Source organism: Zonotrichia leucophrys, chromosome 14 (assembly GCF_028769735.1).
Source record: "Zonotrichia leucophrys gambelii isolate GWCS_2022_RI chromosome 14, RI_Zleu_2.0, whole genome shotgun sequence".
In the NCBI taxonomy this organism is placed as follows: domain Eukaryota; kingdom Metazoa; phylum Chordata; class Aves; order Passeriformes; family Passerellidae; genus Zonotrichia; species Zonotrichia leucophrys.
The window spans coordinates 15,788,465-15,808,825 of NC_088184.1; the positions used below are offsets into that span (position 1 = coordinate 15,788,465).

General features: G+C 42.6%; 1 protein-coding gene across 4 annotated transcripts in view; it reads left to right on the forward strand.

Annotated features, from left to right (window-relative positions):
* The window catches only part of RBBP6 (RB binding protein 6, ubiquitin ligase), a 28,182-nt gene that overhangs the window by 5,581 nt on the left and 2,240 nt on the right, over window positions 1-20,361 (forward strand). Inside the window, exons 2-17 of one of the 4 annotated variants that reach the window (XM_064726349.1) lie at window positions 207-306; window positions 2,128-2,166; window positions 2,805-2,841; window positions 7,422-7,466; window positions 9,831-9,919; window positions 10,040-10,136; window positions 10,676-10,815; window positions 11,673-11,845; window positions 12,700-12,803; window positions 13,253-13,614; window positions 14,434-14,527; window positions 14,608-14,686; window positions 14,775-14,820; window positions 15,943-16,305; window positions 16,652-16,753; window positions 18,150-19,895. In XM_064726349.1, the coding sequence (XP_064582419.1) occupies window positions 207-306; window positions 2,128-2,166; window positions 2,805-2,841; window positions 7,422-7,466; window positions 9,831-9,919; window positions 10,040-10,136; window positions 10,676-10,815; window positions 11,673-11,845; window positions 12,700-12,803; window positions 13,253-13,614; window positions 14,434-14,527; window positions 14,608-14,686; window positions 14,775-14,820; window positions 15,943-16,305; window positions 16,652-16,753; window positions 18,150-19,895 (3,616 nt within the window). The remainder of the gene's footprint in view (window positions 1-206; window positions 307-2,127; window positions 2,167-2,804; window positions 2,842-7,421; window positions 7,467-9,830; window positions 9,920-10,039; window positions 10,137-10,675; window positions 10,816-11,672; window positions 11,846-12,699; window positions 12,804-13,252; window positions 13,615-14,433; window positions 14,528-14,607; window positions 14,687-14,774; window positions 14,821-15,942; window positions 16,306-16,651; window positions 16,754-18,149; window positions 19,896-20,361) is intronic. The other 3 variants (XM_064726351.1, XM_064726350.1, XM_064726353.1) reach the window with 3 other exon arrangements.

The window sequence follows — 20,361 nt, forward strand, 5'->3', positions numbered from 1 at the left end:
GAAAATGGTTTTGCTGCTTGTGCTTGATAATCAAACCTGAAGATTCCTTGACAAGCTGGTGTGTTGAGAGGGTGAAAGCTTGATGTTATGTATAAAATTTTGCTTTTAGATCTGTAACGGGATTCTCGAAAGTGCTCTGTAATTACCTATTAAATACATTCTTACAAATTGACTAATGTTTTTTTCTGTATTGATGTTGTTTCCAGAATACACCGATGATAGTGCTCTGATTCCCAAGAACTCATCGGTGATTGTGAGGAGAATCCCCATTGGAGGAGTTAAAGCTACCAGCAAAACATACGTTATGTAAGTACTGCAAACATTCTCTTGTTTGGGAGGGGTCAGTGTGCCCACCTTGTTATTGACAGCACTTGCAGAGGCACTGGGCTTGTAACTTGCTTGTTAAAACTGCTGCTGGTGTTTGCAGTCATGGGGTAGCTTTCAAAGTGTCTGTCCCAAAGGAGACTTAGATTTTGGTGTTCAGACACCAGCAGTGGTAACTTTGGAGATGATTCTATTGAGCTTGGTTTGGAGTTTATTTTTCTGAGATTCAAATTTTCTGAAATTCCTGTTTCCTCTACATGGGGAGATTCCTTATAATATGTGTCTGCCTTTTTGACAAAGGCAGGTACACATTCATGAACTTAGCATTTGTTCACGTCTCAAAAGAGTTTGATTCTGGGTGTTGGACTGTCACTTGCATTTGGGGGAGGTGGGGCAGGATATGACAGGTATTTTTCTGCCTCAGACATGGGGGGGTTATATAGTAGTCCTAGAGGAAAGACCAAGGGTTGCCAGCTGGTAAACCATGCAAACAAGGAGTTTCATTCCTAAGTGACTCCTGTGTGTTTCCTAAACACACAGTATTTGTTTGGGGCAAGAGATAAAGAACCATACCCTAAAGGGTATTGGCTTTTGTGCAAGTACCATGAAGTAAACCGTTAATCCTGTCCAAAGTCAAATCTCAGAAGTAGTTTAGCACATTACCAAATGTACTGGGTACCTTTCTGAGTCCGTCTGTACCCGAGCTGGGATCTGTGCTCCGTATTTTAGTTCTGTATTTCTGAGGTTTACACCTGATTCTCTGTCCTCAGTATTGATTAAAATCACAGAGACTCAAATGCAATCCTGACTCCAGGATTATGGCTGCATTGATGTTTTCCTACTGTCCAGATCCTTAAAGCCGTGCCTCTTCACCACCAGCAGGAGATATTATTAGCTTGTGGTTTTGCCATGTCTTTCTAATGTTGGTTCTCAGGAAAGTACCCTGAGGAGTTACAGTGTGTCTTGAACAAACAATACAGCAGCATCCTGGTACCCATGAACCATTTGCAAGCAAAATCCCCGAATGGATGTGGCTCTGCATGTAACCTTGGGGCATGTTACTGCAGGAGTTGGTGCAGTGCTTCCCAGCTCTCCCTCGGGATTCTGCCCCCCAGCTTTGTGCCTCTAAACACAGCCTTGCTTTGGGGCTCATTTCGCTGAGTGCTGTCCTGCCAGTGCACCTTGCCTGGTGCTGTAAAGCCCTCCAGAGAATCAAAGCTGGCAGCAAAGATTCTGTCACTACTGCTGTGGGGGATCAGCAAAGAACAGCACTGCTGTGGTGGAGTTGAAAATTAACCAGGCAGATGAGCCTTCTGTTCCCCAGCTGGAAACACTGCAGAAAGCACTGGCAGGGTGGTTAATGTTTGGGGATGGGGAATGTCTGCTGGGATGGTGAGAGGCCTTCAGAAAGGCACTGCTCACCTTGCAGTAAATGGCTGGAGCAACTATTGTGTGGTAATCCAAAGTATTTCCTCACCTCCTCACCCTCAGGAGGTATAATTGGGAGCCTGGGGGTGTTCAGCAGTGGCAGGAAGCTGAGCCTCTCCATTGGCATGTAAATTCCCCAGCAGCCTTTGCATTGCTTCTGCTCATGGGACTCTTTGGATGATGCGTGGATTGTTTGTTAGCTCTCTCAGTGGCTGCATGTGTGGTTCATGATAAGGAGCATGCAGGTCCACACCACCGAGTATGTGGAATCTCAGCAAGTTTTCAAATGTCATACATATTTCCTAAAATATTGTAACGTATTCAAGATTCTCTTATAGCAAATTCTGGCAATTAAGACCTTTTTTTTTGTCACAGGACTCCTAAATCGCACAAAATCCTAGAAACTACTTTCAGGTGACATTTCTACTACTACTTTTAGTCAATATAGCATATGTAACATGTTTAATATTTTGGCACTTTGATGGCTAAATATAGTAGATCTCTGAACACAGTGCTTGGGCTTCCACAAAGCAACACTGTTCTAGCCCTGTTCAGTGCTGCTGACACTGTTATGTTGCCCCTTTGTCACATGACTGTTTTTCACTTGAGCAAACTTGCACTTGTAGATTATCACTGTTCTTCACAGAAACTGAAGCCCTGTACCTGGTACCTGTGTGCCTTTGCAGGGATGTACATGTTGGCCAAAGCTGCCCCACGCTTTGGTGATTGATTATTTGAGAACACAGAACTCTAGTACAGACTTCACATGGATTTGATACTTGGAGAGCAGAGACAAAATGTCTCATGACTTCCTCTTGCACTGTTGTGTTCTAGATCTGTAAGTCTTGAGTAATTTGTGACAATGTCGAAATGTGATTTTGGGGAGTTTTTTAGTTGCACCAAATGTACCAAGAGAGAACAGTTTATGTTACAAATAAATGTCTATATTTGCTAGAGAATTGGAGCATAATGTGATGTTCAGGTTCTGGAATCTTTGTGTCGGGTACAAATGATTTGTTTTAAATTCTGATCACCTTTATTTCTTCTTCTAGAAGTCGAAGTGAGCCAGTGAGTGGGACATCAAAAGCAGTATGTAAAAACACAATCTCACACTTTTTTTCCTACACACTGCACTTAGTTCTAAACAATGCAGCCTTTTATTAATTTGCCAAACGTTAACTTAATATATTTTCCAGTAAAACCTAGTGTATGTTGTAAATACTTTGTATTTGATTCAGCATAGTAAAAACTGGGTAATGCCATCATTTGCAGAGTTCTAATGTGAATATTGGTATTTGTGCCTAGTAATGCATTGTATTTCATATTGAATATGCCAGAATCTCTCCTGTATGACTCTGTGTTGTACAGATAATGTATGATCGTTTCCAGATCCTGTAGGCTCGAGGTTTGCACACTGAACATGGTGCCATGTTCTACATCTGTCTGTCTATAGCTAGTGATATGTATGTTTGTATAGGTTGTTGTGTGCTTTTTGTTTCTTGCAATAAAAACTGTTTGGAGTGTATTTTTTGCCATTTTCACATTGTATCACTTAGCTTTTGTTTTTAAATACCTTTTTTTTGCCTAATGGTTTTTGAAAATGTTATCAAAAACCACTGAGAAATCATTATTGTGAAACTTGGTGCTGTTCCTTACTTTTGACTTGGGGGTTCAAACAAATACCAAACCCAGCATATCCCAGATGTTTTCAGGACAGTTCTGTGCAGCTAAATGATTCCTTCTTATGTCCTTAAATATTTGGGTATTTGTTCCTGAAACTGTGTAATTGAAGTGATATTGTTTGGGCCCTCCTGAGTGCAGAAATGTCTTTAACAGCCTGACGTGAATTTCAATATTGCTGCTACACAGAGTGGTATTCTAAAGTTCTGCATTTGATTCTTTCCCCTTTATCTGATAAAGCAGTTTAGTTCAGCAGTTTGTCTGCAAATGACAATATGTAACACAAATTTTGGCACCAAGTTAGAGCCTGGGGCATTTGGGAGTGAAATCCCTGTCACTTTTCTTAACTTCTGCCTGCAGCACATTTTTGGGTCTGGGTGACTCCAGGGCTGGCTGCTGCTGTAATTCCCAAAGGTTAAGCCTTTCTTTAGTATACCACCACTTGGAATTCACATTTGAAAAGGGGGCAGCATTTTCCTTCAGGTTTGCAAACACTTGTACTGCTGCTAACGTATAATCCCACACGGAAACCCGTGCCTGGTGATGGGCTAGACCTTAATGTGCCACTTGGGTCAGTACTGTGTGCAACTGTGCTTTCCAATAGTCCTTAGAGAATCAAAGTATTATTTGGTGGGGTTTATTTTTTATCTTTATTTTAAGTATAACTTCTTCTCCTTCACTAGACTGGTGTGAGGCATTACACTAACCCTGGATCATTGGATCTGATCACTTGATCAGCTATTAGGATAACTTAATCTAGAAATTCCTGAACTCTGGGGCTGTGTTCTGGGAAGAATGCAGCCTCTGGTTCCCATGGAAACAATCAACTTCAAATTGCAAACTTACTGTGTGTAGGTCTAAAACCACTAAATGTAACATCCATAATTGTGTTGCTGATTGATTGCAATTCCTTTTGGAGATGAATGCCTCTCATTGTGAGTTGGAGTTAGTTGCACTGGCCCAGTGACCCTAGCAGTTAATGTAATGCATATATGTAAACCACGTTTATAGTATTTGATCTAATTCAGATGGGTTTTTATTTCTTGAAAACAGTTCTTTTTCTTTTTGTTTACTAGCATGTGTATAAACACAAACCACATGTTCATAAATAAAGTTAACATTCTTTTAGCCTCGTGTGTTCCCTGGCATGTCTGTATTACATCTTACCATAAGCTAACGTAGATGTGTCAAAAAGAAAAAAGGAGAAATCCCAGAGTGGGAGGGAAAACAGTGCGAGTGAGAACTAACAGCAGGAAAGGAAAAGCAAAGCCATTCCCTGGTGTGCTCTGACTGTCCCTGGTCTGGGAGGGTGGAAGCCTTGAATCCCTCTGTACAGGCCCTCTCACTGGAAAAGCCCTGCAGCCTCAGCAGCCTCTGGGGCTAGGAACACAAATTCTTAAAGTTTATTTTTAAAGTTTATTCTTAAAGTTAAATCAGGTCTTGGTGGGGGGATTGTTTGCCTTTTTTTTTTAATTTTTAAACACAAATATTTCTGCATGTATTTCAGAGCAGAAGCTGGGTCTTGTGCAGTTGGAGTAAATCACTAGGAATCTTGTCAGTTATTGATGGAGAGTAAAGCTGCAAAGTTAAAATCAGTTTTCTTTTTTTAATGGATGCACAAAAGCTTCTTTTTTTTAGTACTTTTTCATTGTCATGCTGCTGTGGCAGCTGCCATCCCAGCCTTGGGCAGCCATAGCAGGGCGTGGAGCCTTTGTGCTGCAGGGTCGGTGTGGGTGCCTGGGAGAGGCTGGCAGGGCTGAGCTGTGCTCGTGGGGTCAGCGCCAGGGGCACACCTGGAGCCTCCCTGGCTGACCCTGTGTGTAGCCAGGCTTGGCTTTGGGGAAGGCCCTGGCATGGGAGTGTAGCGCTCCAGCAGTGAGATCAGCCTCTTCCTCCTCTTTTCTGTCCTCTTGCCCACTTGGCTTGCTGTTAGTTTCTGTTCAGTCTGCTGCACGACATGCCAGTTAAAACATCAGCTGTCGAGTTTAGGGTTTGGGGGTTACTTTTTCTGGGTTGTGTTTCGGTTTTTTAACAATACTTCTGCAGTGTTATCTTAGGGTTGCCTGCAAATTCATAGAGATGTTGTTTCTACTTGACCATTTTGAGGGACTGCCAGGAAATACTTCAGTAGAGATCTAAAAGGAAAAAAATTGGAGAAAATATAAGATGGTTGAAGGATGGCCATGGGCAAATGCACTGATGAGTACATTAACTATCTGTTTGCTCCTTCTGGTAACTGTTCAATATCACCTCCTTAAAGAAATTAGACTGTTGCCTGCAGGCTGTATAATAGCAGCTTCCTGAAAAAACAGAAGAATTAATAGTTTATTAACTGTTTGTGTTTCAGTTCCTGGTCGGTACTAGACCATTTAATGCTAAAGCTTTCCTCATTTCTTGTTTGTTTCTGAAAAAAAACACAAAATTATAGCTGTGCTTGCCCTGAGAGAACACTGGTCTGCTTTTTCATGTGTAAAAGAGTGGCATATGGAGGATGAAGCTTCAAAATGCTTGTGCAGACCTCCTTTTGAACAGAAGTAGGTACAAAGCATTCTGGAAGGAAGGAGAGATGAATCTTGTGGTACAACTTGCAGTGGAATGAAGGTCTTTTTGTCTAGATCTCTGTGTTCCTCTTCAAAGGAAGAAGACTTTAGTCTCAAAGCATCAAGAGCTCTTTAGTCAGTAATGCAGGGATACTGTGTGTACTTTCCTGAAAACACAGAACAGGAACAGCTTAGTGGTGTGAGGAATCATGTTGTGCATGGAAATACCTTTTCCCAGTCTGCTAAAACTGTTTCCTCAAATTCTCTACTACATTAGGTAGCAAAGGACAAGACCTTTTTTAAGGAAAGGTTTTAATCTCTTTGCTGACCTGTTTAGTGACTTCTTGGAGAGCTGTTCAGTTCACATTGTGAACTTTTATTCTATGTTTTTGAGCAGGTTAGATGTAGTAAGCAGTGATTCAGGTATCTTTCTGGTACTGTTGTGCTAGCTCAAGTGCTTCTAGTGGCATGATAAAATTCAATATACTGCAGAAGGAACTAGATCGAGTTAACCTTTTTACTTTGGCAAAACTGCTTTTCAGCACTAGTTGTCTGGCTTCTAGCCTGAGGATGTCATTCCTGAGAGCTGTTCCATAGGCAACTGGGAGGAGAAAAATGGAGACAAAAATTCCAGGCTTGTGCTCTGAATCCATGTTTTTTTCATCAGGAATATGCTTTGCAATTTCCTTTGTTCATTTAGTACTGGGCTGCTATTAAAGATCAGGTTTGGTCTGATTGCCAGGAGTCATCTAAATTCTCATTGATTTGGGTGGTAGGGCCTATGGTCTAGTAACATACAAGAAATCAGTTTTTAAATTTTTATAGTCTACTCTGTCATTACAAACACCTTTATTTAAATTATTTAAGCAGTTGGCTTTTCTCCAGAAGTGACAGGTTGTGGCTGCTGTTCTAAATTGGCTTGTATTTGGGTTTATTTGGGTACTGACAGGAGGGGCAGAGTGTGTTTTGGGGCTGCTGGGGATGGCCTTCATTCTGCCAGGCAGCTCTGGGTTCACAAAATCATCACTGTGTGCATATAGAAATGATGAGACATTCACTCATTCATTTGCAAACTACACTAATACTATGTTACCTGGAGTGATACTTCTTCCTCAACTAAACTTAAATATTTTTTTAAATCCTTTTTAGCTGAAAATTGACAACTTCCCATTACTATTTTGAAAGAGGTCCCTCTCTGAGATATTCTGAGCAATAAGTAGATCTCCAGTGGGGTTGGTTATTTTAATTTCTTCTCATAAGCACATAGATACTATTAAGCCATCATAGGTTTGGACTTTGTTTTGAATAAATACAAATTACACTGGGTTGGGATTTCATTTGGGTGACACTCAGGGGAATGTAGTGCAGGCATTCAGATTATAGTAGAGGTTAACTGTTGTTGTGTTTTGACTGTAGAACTTGAATATGTGTTTAATTTTTTGTGAACAGATTGATGACTCTTCTGCATCTATTTCTCTGGCCCAGCTTACTAAGGTATATATATATATATTCTTGTAAAATACTTAAAAAGTGTTTGCTTCCTATTTTTAAATTGATACTGTGACCTATTGGTGAATAACTGTTGTAATTGAAAGCCCCCTTTAATTTTTATTAACTTAAAGTATTTATTTTAACTTTAAAATGTGTGTATATTTTGATACTATCCTGTAAAGAGTAGTTCCCAGTTTGGGAAGATAGAAGGGGAGTACCTTATCAGCCTCAGCATAATGTTGCAGTATTACTCATCCTCAAGACACAAAGAAGAAGCTCTTCAGAAGCTGTTTTACCGTTTTTCATACGTTTCATTAATTTTGCGTTGGAAACTAACCCAGTTTGTACAGAAGAATTTAATTGGCTGTAAGTTACGGACATTCCAGGGGGGTGTGACCACCACAAGAGAAGCGGTTCTGTACCATGGACAATTGCATGGCTATTTTTGAATCCCTAGTCATAGTTACAGACCCATTCTCTGAATGCTGCACAATTCCATAAATTGTGGGATCTATACAGTGGACAACCCGATCTAATTTGTTTGAACGCAGACTGTGTAAATTGTGTAAATGTACCTCATTGTTTATAGGAATATACCAATGTGTATGTGTGGCATCTGAGCAGCTGTGACCTTTTGAAACTGTTGTAATGCCATGTTTTGCTCGGGAACTGCTTGCATTTTTGCTCACCAATGTGTAATTTGTCTGGGAAAGCACTAGTGACTGCACTGTGTGGACAGCCGAGTGCTCAACCACCAGTCCCTAAAGCTACAGCCAGTAGAGTAGGCAGGGCCTGAGGCAGAGCAGCTAGTTCTTTGTCAGCAAGATAAAGGCTGGAGTTCATTTCTAATAAAAAGAAATCTCTTCCCACTGGTAACTTTTCCCCTCTTCGCTACAGAAATTAAATTGTATACATTTGGCCAAAAAAAACCCCATTATATATAAATATCTCTAGTTTGGAAGGTAGCCACCCAAAGAATTGGTCCCCATTAGTGCTGTCCCTAAATATGTCCTCGGGTCTGTAACCTCATGTGAAGTTTTATTCTAAAGTGTGCAAAGCTGTCCAAGGGGTGGGGGTACACATTTAAGCTTTTGAGGATATTGAAGTAGTTCAGAAATGGCAGGAAGATGACACCAAGTGGCTCAGCACTGTTACTCCCTCTAATGGCTCTAGTGCAGCCCGGCTCAGCACGGAGGCAATGTGTTAACAGTTCTCTGGTGATTATTACTATGTATGAAATGCCATATTTGAATTTTGGTCTATTCCTACTAATGTTTTGTGGCTTTTGGATGTGTTTTGTAAACCGTTTGGGTTCAAACAAATTAGTCAAGTATTATCTGTAAAGCTTTCTGTAACTGTTAATGGAAATGATTTCATAGTTGGCGATCCGGATTCTGTTACTGTGGAGAAACTGTGTATATGAAACAACCATTTAATAAAATGTTGAAACTAGTTGGTTGCTTTTGTGAATGAATGCATACAAAACCAAACCATGAGTGCTTGAGCTGAGTGATAGGTGCTTGAAGGCCCAAGTCATTTACAGTCACTCCCTTAGACCCTGCTTGTATCTGGACTAGTGTGTAATAAAAACATTTGAACAAATATGACTTAAAAATCAGCTGACTTCAGTAATTTGAAGGTCTAGTTGTACAGAAGGTTTATATTACAATTTGTGTGTTAAAAGGACATAGTCAACTGGAAAAAAACTAAGATAGTCTTCACTCTAGTTAAATCACAGGAAGAAGTTAGGAGGGGGAACATGCAGTTTGCACTGCCTGCAGCTCCTGCTGGGCAAATCTCTGCTGTAAAGAATTTTGCCTTGCTGAGAGTTTGTAAAATCCTTTAGTCCTTTTAATACTTGTATGTCTGAAGCTGAGTTTCAGCAAACAAACCTAACTGCTCCACCTCTGTAGTTCTGTGTCCTTTTAATACTACAAAATGTAAATAATGCTGCTTGTATCCATCTTCCTTGTCCAGTGGAGAGCTTCTCCTGAATATAGTCTGGAGCTTAAAAATCAGCATTAAAAATACTGGATATTGTTGTTTATCTACACATAGCTTCAGTCATCTGAAGGAAATTGGATTGGTTACACAAGTCTTGCTGTAAGGTACAAACAGAGCCTAAGGTTTGAGTGCCCAAGAGTGCTCTTTTCTAGTAGGTTCTCAGGCACATAAACATCATGTCATGGCATAAGGACTCCCCAGACCATCTTCAGCACAAATCTGTTTGGTATAAGCAGCTGCTCTCATGCAAGCTCAGTTAGCGTAGTGCTGCTCTTTACAGGATTGGATGAGTGGTGTTGTCTTGGGCTGTGTGGGCTTAAATGTGTTTCTAATGTGTGTGTCAAATAATTACCTGTTGCACAGACTGCCAATCTGGCTGAAGCCAATGCTTCCGAGGAGGATAAAATAAAAGCTATGATGACACAGTCTGGCCATGAATATGATCCAGTCAAGTAAGTGTTGCTAACATGGAACTCATTCTTTGAAGCTGATGTAAAAATTGTAGAGCTGGTTTGTTTTAAATAAGAGAGACACATTAATCTCTTTTCCTTTTTTTCCCCAAAAACTTGCAGTTACATGAAGAAACCCGTGGGGCCACCTCCACCCTCCTACACCTGTTTTCGCTGTGGCAAACCTGGGCACTACATAAAGAACTGTCCGACAAATGGGGTAAGACTAGGGGGCCTTGGGGGGTGCTCAGTTTTTAATTTTTATCTGGAGAGTTACATAACAAATGTGAATATTCACTGTAAGAATTGTGTATTTTGGTGTGAAGTACAGAGGTTACGTGGCAGTGTTGCAAAACCCTTTGGATTTAAGAAAAACCTGGAATTGTAAAATTTTCTTTTTGTTAGGTCAGAGGCACTAAATATTCCCATAGATCTTTTCTGTGAATCCCTATGCTAGAAATATCTCAAAACAAGTTTCTCCAAGCCCTGAGTCCAGCTCCCTCTGAATTGACCTTTGGAGGAGGAGCCAGTTTGAGGGATTTCACCCTTAAGGAATCTGTAGTTAAGCCAAAGAATGTCAATGAGTTCAAAACATTGTTCCAGCCTCTGGAACACCCTGGCTGCATTCACTTAGGGAAAAGAGTATTTTAGTCCCTTACACTAGGTAAGAGGAGAGGGTTAAAGGTTTTTGTGCTTAAAATAGTCACTGAAATCTCATTTTCAGTGTGGTTCTTGAGATACGTCTGCCTTTCTTAACAGGACAAAAATTTCGAGTCTGTTCCCAGAATTAAAAAAAGCACAGGAATTCCAAGAAGTTTTATGATGGAGGTGAAGGACCCCAACACAAAGGGTGCCATGCTGACCAACACTGGGAAATATGCAATTCCAACCATAGATGCGTAAGTATGGAATTGGTTGGACTGATCCCAAAGGGGAATGGGAGAAACCAGGCAGAGATGCACGAGTGGCGGTGCAGCCACATTGGCCAGCACCTGGACATGTGGGGAGGAAGCCGTGGCACTGGATTTCAGTTTGAAAGTCCATGCTGCTGCCTAACAACAAAGGGGGAGGTCCTTACACCCCTGGGAGCTGGTTAAACATGGGGTGTGCTGAGACTATTTCTGCAGAACATTCCAGCAGCATTTGTAATTGGGGTTATTCTCTCTGGGAACTCCTTTTGATTCTAGTTTGTCTTTCAAAGGTTTCATGTAAAACGTAATAAAGCAGCTGTTGGACTGTGACTCCCTCCCTCAGATGTGAAGCAGGCTTAATTTTTCCTCTTGCTATAAACTAGGAAACACTTGTGTGTGCTGAGCACAGTGGCTGTTCTAAAATACTCTTGGTAGCCCTTCTGGTTTTCTCACCTGGATGTCCTTTTTTGGAAGCTGTAACACAGACTTCTTTCACTTGGAAAATGTCATTACTGGGATACCAGCTTTATCCTGAGCCTCCAATTTACATTTAGCCTCTGGCAAAGGAGATTCATGTCACCTGATATAAGCTGTCAAATGTTTTTCTAGTCTGAACTGATTTCTTAGCTGATCCACTGAACTGGATAGCTCTGCAGGAGAATTCCTCCCTCCCTCTTCTTATGTTAGGGCTATAGAAAAGTAGCTCAAACTAAACAGCTGTATTTTAGGAAGGCCAGTGGAGAGGGAGAAGAATACCACATATTGTCTTTTTTTTGATAAAATTCAAAACTTGGAAGAGTTTTCCCTTTAACTTCTTTCTTTTGCTTTCCCCACTCTACTTCCAGGGAAGCTTATGCCATAGGAAAGAAGGAGAAGCCTCCCTTCCTACCTGAGGAGCCATCCTCCTCCTCAGAAGAAGATGATCCTATTCCAGATGAGCTGTTGTGTCTCATTTGTAAGGATATAATGACGGATGCGGTTGTTATTCCCTGCTGTGGAAACAGTTACTGTGATGAATGTAAGTGTTACTGCCAAATCTGTTAATTCCAGACATCAAATTTGATCTTCTGAGAGCAGAAATAGGAGATAAGGAAATTGCTGTGTTAGTTCTGTTGAATACTTCAGCGTGTCGTGAGCAGGGAAAGACTCTTCTTGTGTAGATGGTGAAAAAAAGGTAGAAAGCTTTTTTTCCTTCCTTAGGTTTCTAGTTAAATCCTCTAAACCTGCAGAGGGAAGAGGATGAGGGGAGTGCATATTAGTGCAGGTGGTTACAGTATTAGATATAGAATGCATTTATTTTGTCCACAGCCCTTTCCCTCACGCAAAATTATGTATCCAGCTTTGGGCACTTACTGCAGACTACAAAGAACTGATGTTGAGGCATTTCGTCCCCATGCTTCCCTAGAGCTGGTTAAAACCTTCAGAAATCAAACCTCGTGGTCTTTTAAAATGTGTTTTATTCATTAACATGGAATGACTTTTTGCTGTACTAGAGTGGAAAAAAGACCAATTGAGCTGTCACATGCCAGTCTGCTCTGCATCTTTACATATTACCGCAATGAAATATTGACCCTCTGCTGTGTGCTAGAAATTGTTGTAGAATTTCAGAGTGGTTTGAGTTGGCCTTCCACTGGCCCAGCTTGCTCCAAGTCCCCATCCAAACTAGTCTTGAACACTTCCAGGGATGCTACATCTTCTCTGGGCAACCTGTTCCTCTGCCAGTTTTTCCCACTATAGAACATGAACAGCTCCATGCTTGCGGTTTAAGACCATATTTCCCCATTAATCATATGCTTGTTTTTGTAATTAATGAGAACGAAAAAGTTTACTTAGTTTGGCTATAAACTACTTAAATACTCTAATTATTCCCAGGTATTAGAACAGCACTGCTGGAGTCCGAGGAACACACATGCCCTACCTGCCATCAGACAGATGTTTCTCCTGATGCTTTAATCGCCAACAAGTTTCTGCGCCAGGTAATGTTGTGACTTTAGCCTGAACTCTTTGTTAGAAAAATCTATTTGTAAAGAGTTGAAATGGGTGAAAATATTAATTTAGATCTCCTTAAGCAAGGCTGAACTCAACAAAACTAAGTTTACTTTTCAAATACATGATCTGTTTTTACAGAAGCCTACTGCTCATTAGAGACAATCTGGCAAATTCAGGATACACATGTCTTTAATGGGATGTCCTCACTTTCAAATCGGGTGTTAACAGCAAAGTACTTTTAATGCAGAGACTCTGAGGAACCAGTCATTGATACCAGAGTTCCATAGGGTGTGTTCATAGCTGTTCGTTAGTTGGTTTAGGATTAATAGCGCTTACAGGAACACACAGTGATTTTCCTGTAGAAATGCTTTTGTTCATATTCATATTTCTACTGAAGTTTATTATCACCTTCTCAAACATGTTTCCCTACCTCTAGGCTGTCAACAACTTCAAGAATGAAACCGGTTACACAAAAAGGCTCCGTAAGATTCAGCAGCAGCAGCAACAGCAACAGCAGCAGCAGCTGCCGCCGCCCCCGCCGCCACCGCCGCCGCCGCTGATGCGGCAGACGATCACGCGCACCCTGCAGCCGCTGATGCGGCCGGCCATGGCCCGCCAGCAGGACCCGCTCATGATCCCGCTGGCCTCGCTGGCCTCCCGCTCCGCCCTCTCCTCCCTGGGCCCCGGGCCCTCCATGGCAGCTGGGCTGCCCGTCAATCCGTCTTCTGTGGTTGTCTCCGATCTCCCTCCGGCAGTGTCCCTCTCTCTCCGTGGGGAAAAGCCAGATGGACCTTTTCGGTAAGGAGATCTGGAGATCAACAGCAATATAAAAGAAATCAAAATGCTCAGGTTAGATTTTTCTTGAGCTTTGCAGCTAGCAAAGTCTATCATTAGTGAAAGCTGTAGGTCACTGTGGAACTTGTGGTTCTGTTTTTACTTGGAATGAGGACACTTCAGTAAGCAGAACATGCAAGAATTTTCTTGGCAGTATTTCTGTTAGGTTCCCCTACCAGTCATTCAGCGCAGGTTTGCCCTGAAGGAAGGACTGGCTTTGATTTGAAGTGGCCAGCCATTCATAGAGTACCCATTTATTTCCATTAGACCTTAGTGTCTCATTATTTTCTCTTTATTACTGAGGAAATAATATTTTCATGTAAAAATCTGTTACAGGTGTTTAGGGTTACATCCTTTAATCCTGCTGCCTTGTGCACAGAACCAGTGTGTCCAGAGGGCTGCTAGGCTCAGCTGTGCCATCAGTACAAGGATCACAATTCAGAGGAGCACAGAAATGTTTTCTAATGGAATTTCAGTTCTTGCATTTCCAAAGCTGAGGTTCAGTGCACGGGTTATATGGATTCTCATCCTTTCAAGTGCTGCTTAATCAAATATTTTTCCAGAGCTTCCTCACTAAATGCCAACATCCAAACAGACTCTTTAGCAGTGCTTCCTCTGGAGCCTGCCAATTTCACAGGTGTAAATCTGGTGAAGATTATTTTAAAATATGTTTTTTATTTAGTGAAATCAGCCTTTTCTCACCTTGGACTTTGTATTTAAAAATATGTATTATATTTCACTTCAGAGCAGTGTTTCAATAATAAAAATGTGTTGTTTTTGTAGTGATGCCGATGCTGTTTTGCCTCCTGCTCTGATGACTGCGGCTGAGCTTTCCAAATCTTCCCCTTTGTCAATCAGCAGTTTGTTGGAAGAGAAGGTAGATTTTATTTGATCACATACAATGATTCTTATGTTCTAGTAGAGCTTGTTTTGTGACTGTTTGCATTTATTCCCCAGGGCTATCAGGTTCCTGTACTGAGACAGCCAGCAATACCAAGTCTTCTGGGCCCTCAAGGACAATCAATACCTACAACTGGTAAGAAACTAGAACTTAGAATTTTGTCCAAAAAGTTGTCTTCAGATAAACTTACTGGGATTTTTTTTTCCTGTCCCTGCTGCAAAAGGTCATCCAATGAGAGCTGGTGCACTTCGCAGGCCAGGCTGGGAGCTGTAAGTATTCAACAGAAATTGAATGTATTACTAGTTGTAACCGGTTGTAAATTAATCTGTAACACATCGCTTAGACAACAGCTGATTTATAATGAAATAATAGTTGTGGAGAATTCAAGTGGTAATTAATTTTCAAGTGGCTTCATTTAAATTAACTTTAACAAAGGGGACCTGTGCTTACAGTAAGATTATTGAAAAATAAAACTCCAGGACATAATTGAAAAGAAGATTCTGACTAATGAACACTTTTTGGGAAGCCTAAATTACATATAAAAATTAAATGTAATTAAAAGATCAAATGGAAAGCACCCTTTTGATTGCTGACTGAATAGGGCTGAAGAAATTGATTTCCCAGTAGAAATCACCCTCCAACGTTCTTTCTTTAACAACTTAGTTGATACTGATTGAGCAAATTATTGAAAAATTAGAGGCTGTTATTTTTATAACAGTTTTGTATTTCTGCAGTTTAGTCATCTCAAAGTGCCAAGCTCCTTTTTCTCATTAGAGAGAGGAGCCTGTTTATCTGTTATCTCAGCGTCAAATTAGTCCTTCATTCGTTAGAGATTTGTTACAGCCAGTCTGTAAGGGTCATTGTTTTTATAAAGTCTGAAAGATATATCAAAACAAAATCCAGCATCCGTCCCCCAGATTATCTAAAATCTCAAATCCAGTAAACAAGAAAAAAACAATTCAGGGACAAGAACAGGCCAATGCATCGCGAGGCAGGAGCTCAGGAAGCAAATGTAGGAGAGGTTAGGAGAGTTGTGAGAGGTGAGTTAATTGCTGCGCAGTGCTCGGAAGCCCGGGAGTGCAGAGCTCAAGGTGTGTCCAGGAGGGGCAGAGGAGCAGTGGGTGCTTGGCTCGTGGGAGATGGGGGTCTCAAGGCAGCCTCGCCCGCAGTCCCAAAGCTGAGTGTAAGGAGAGAAGGCTGAGGGAGCTGCTGGGGCGAGGATGTGCAAGGCAAGTACGAGGCTCCAGGACTGAGTTTAGTCTCGAGTGAACAGAAAGCCGGAGACCAGTGAGAACCAGGAGTGCTCCCGCCGTGCTGCCGCTTCGCTTTCCTCTGTACGCTCAGCGCAGGCTGTGACAAACAGTGACACGTGTTTTTGGGTTTCTTTAAAGTTCAAATCGAGGACGCCCGCACAGTGACCGTGCCCAAAGGACTCAGGCCCCATCACTGCCAGCATCAGCACCAGTCTTTGTGCCTGTGCCTCCACCTCCCTTGTATCCTCCACCACCCCATGCTCTTCCTCTTCCTCCGGGGGTACCACCACCACAGTTTCCTCCTCAGTTTCCACCTGGGCAGCCTCCATCCGCTGGGTACACTGTCCCCCCTCCCGGATATCCCCCAGCTCCTGCAAACATGTCATCAGCTTGGGTCCCAACAGCAGTGCCAGCGGCTCATTCAAACACCATCCCAACGACACAAGCACCTCCTCTCTCTAGGGAGGAGTTTTACAGAGAGCAACGGAGGCTTAAAGAGGAGTAAGTATTTGGCTCACTAACGTTGCCTTGTTTTCATGTCTGTATCGGGGGAGCGTATTGGACTGCGGTTACGCTAAAGTGCATCTGACCTAGCAAAAGTGACATAGCGTTTCTTCCAATATACTGTTTCATCGCAGATGGTAAATATGCAAAGCTAAACCAAGACAAATGTAATTCTAGAACTTTTCCTAAAACTTGTAGGAACTGTTTTTGCTTAAATAGGATGTTCACCTTTTGCATTGCATGCAGTAAACATTTTCTCATATTGGCCATGTTTTGTTTCTTGATGTCTTTTGTAATAAAGGTCAAACTATAATTGTAATAAAGGTCAAACTTATTTTAACAGGGAAAAGAAAAAGTCCAAACTTGATGAGTTTACAAATGATTTTGCTAAGGAATTGATGGAATATAAAAAGATTCAAAAGGAGCGTAGGCGTTCGTTTTCCAGGTAACTGCTTTACATGTCCGTAATGGAGAAGCAGATTGTCTAGCGGAATCAGGAGGAGTTCCACTCCACCTCCCTGTCGTTAGATTGATTGGATGATTGAGGGATGAGCAGTGACAGGAGTGTCATATGCAAGTTATTGGCTCCAGTGTGGCAGAGACTGCAGGTGACTGAATTAGCGTTGGGCAGCAGGCACTGAGGAGCGCTAAGCATCTGTCTTGCTAAGGTATCTCTGCAGTGGTATCCTTCACTGCCTGACAGCGCTGAGGAGGCCAGGAACAGAATAGCTGTAAGGGCTGCATTTTCAGCGTCTCGCTATTCTGATTGTAACTGAGCAGTCCAAGCAGCTTGGAGGAGATAGGTGAGAGAAATCATCCTCATTTCTGCTTTTGTCCATCTCATGTTGGTACATGAGATGTTTGAACCTAGACTGCAGACTGGGGGCTTTCACTTGTTGGGTGACATTGTTAAATTTTTCTTGGGAATTAAAAGCTGAGACTTATTTGTAAGGAAATCTGAAAATGGTGAGGGACTTGGAGAGGAGGAATGATGCTAATGAACATATGAATCATGTGAAATGATTCATTAAAAAACAGTAGAAGAAAACCTGAGGGTAGCTGCTGTTTTCTGTCCCCAGCAATCCCTTGGGCAGGAGTAGTTGTTAGCAGTGCTGTCAGGAGCTTTCCCAGAGTCATGGCACTGGGGCATGTGACTAGAGACTGAGGGTAGAAGCTTTTAGATGGGATTTTTCTTGCAATGCAGTCACTTGCCTTGGTTATTGTTGGAGGGATGTGCCGGATGTCTTTGGGACACCTGCCTGGCAGTGTGGATTCCACAGGCCTGTCTGTAGGTCCTTTGCAATATTGGGATTGTGCATCCTGTCCAAATTCCCAAAAAAGGGTGCAGTTAATAGACCAAGCTGGTGTTTTAACATTGGGCTTTGCTGTCTTCAGGCTACGTGGTGTTTTCTCGGTGTGATTCTGCACTGTAGCCACTCAGATTTGCTCTTTTTTCATCTTACTGCAACAAAAATGATTTGTACTGCATGTGGTTGCCGAGTAGTGACAAATGTGCATGTTCCCATACCAGTAGAGGCCAGTGTAACCACCTGAAATCTGTCCGTAGCTCTGGTAGCTCATGTGATAGAGTGAGTGGAAGTAGACTGATCCTTCTGTGTGTTCTGACACTAACAAAGCAGCAGCTGTTCTGTCTTGTGAGCAGAAACTTTTACGTGTTATCAAGTTCTTCAATTCACAGTAGCTTTATGTCAGCAGCTGAAAGAAGCTTTGACATAAGCATGTGGAGAGGAAAGAAAAAATAAATGTGGGAGGAAAAGATTTGAGGAGAAAGACTGTTTGGAATTAACTTCATCTGGTTTTTTTTGTTGTGTTTTTTTAAGGTCCAAGTCTCCCTATAGTGCTTCATCTTACTCTAGAAGCTCATACACCTACTCCAAGTCACGCTCAGGTTCGTCGCGCTCCCGCTCCTACTCGCGCTCCTTCAGCCGCTCCCACTCGCGCTCCTACTCGCGGTCGCCGCCCTATCAGCGACGAGGCAAAGGGAAGAGTCGGAACTACCGCTCCCGCTCGCGCTCGCACGGCTACCACCGCTCGCGCTCCCGCTCGCCCCCGTACCGCCGCTACCACTCCCGCTCCAGGTCTCCGGTGTTCCGGGGCCAGTCCCCCACCAAACGGACGGTCCCGCAGGGCGAGGCCGAGCGCGAGTACTTCAACCGCTACCGAGAGGTGCCCCCGTACGACATGAAGGCCTACTACGGCCGCTCGGTGGACTTCAGAGACCCCTTTGAGAAGGAGAGGTACAGAGAGTGGGAGAGGAACTACAGAGAGTGGTACGAGAAGTTTTACAAGGGCTATGCTGTGGGCGCTCAGCCACGGCCTCCAGTGAGCAGAGAGAACTTCTCTCCAGAACGGTTTGGCCCACCTGGGACCAGACGAGAGAATTCACCGTATGCTCGGGGACGGAGGGAGGAGTATCCTGCTGGGCAGAGCCACAGGAATCGTAATGTAGCGGGAAACTACCCTGAAAAGCCTGGGAGAGAGAGCCATGGCATCAAAGATCCTACAAAATCAAAAGAGAAGGAGGTGGAAAATCCACTGGGAGATGGAAAAGGCAATAAACATAAAAAACACCGGAAGAGAAGAAAAGGGGATGAGAATGAAGGATTTCCCAACGTTGAGCTGTTAGAAGGGGCAAGAAAACCAAGAGAGCCAGTTCCAGCAGAAGATGCTAAAGCAGACTCTCTGTTCATGCTGCCAAGCAGGGATGATGCCACCCCTGTCAGGGATGAGCCTATGGAAGCGGATTCCATTGCTTTCAAACCAGTGTCTGAAAAGGAGAAAAAAGAGAAGGATAAGCCAAAAGCAAAGGTTGAGAAAACAAAGCGGAAAGTAGAAGTGGTGGCTGCTCCAAAGAAAGAGAGCGTAGCAAAGCCAGCTAAAGCTTCCCAGGAAAAGGTGGACCCCGATCGCGAAAAATCTCCTCGAACGGAGCCTCCTGTGAAAAAAGTCAAAGAAGAGCTGCCAAAAACAGACAGTGTTAAAACCTCTTCCTCTCAGAAGGATGAGAAGGCTCTTGGTACACCACGGAAGGCTCATCCCAAAGTGACAAAGGACCACCCAGAAACCAGACCAGCCAAGGAGGAGAAGGCAAAGAAAGAACACCCTAAAGAAGCCAAGGCAGAGAAGCCCTCCAGCAAGGAGGAGAAGTCAAAGAAACCTGCTGAGAAAAGCAAACTTTCTGATGCCAAACTTGAGAAAAGGAAAAGAAAAGCAGAGGAAAAGGCCGATAAAGAACATGAGGCCACTTCTGCAAAGGCCTATAAACCTGAAAGTGCAGAATTGAAAACATCACCCAAGGGGAAGGCTGAGCCCGAGGGGGAGAAAGGAGAGCGGACCCCAGAAAAGGATAAAGCTGCTTTTCTTAACAACCCGTCCAAAAAGATTAAACTTAACCGAGAAACTGGAAAAAAGATTGTGAGTGGAGAAAACGTGCCACCTGGAAAAGAAGCTGTGGAGAAACCTGAGCCCAGCAGCAGCAAAGTTAAAGCAGAAAAAACAAAGGGAAAAGCAAGGAGGAAAGTGACAGCAGCTGATGGCGCCAGCTCAACTCTTGTGGATTACACCAGGTACCTCAGGCAGTTCTTGTTCTTTTCCTTTTCTTTCTTTCCTCCTCCCCTCCTCCAGTTGTTTATGGTGCTTAAGGAAAGGAACAGCTAAATTTGTGCTAAACAAGGGAATAATCCATGATCTTCCTTATGAACTGTACATGGGTCAAACTCAGCTGTTGTTAAGGAAAATGAGCAGTTTGTACTGCACAGGAAGCAGGTGTAGGGTTCATTTGCTGGTGATGCAAACTCAAAACATTCAAGACATTGGTTGAAGACTTAAGATAGTGTCTTGGTAATCTAAAAAGCTTTTTAAATGTCCATTTTTCTAAGGAAGAACTGGGGCATAAGGATAAAACTTTGCCTGTCTGTACCTCTCCATAATTGTTTGCTTTCATGTTGAAAGAAGAATGGATATCTAATTTATCTGCCATTGGGAGAAATAGGACATGAAGGAATTACCAGATCAGACAGTCCCCAATCTGAT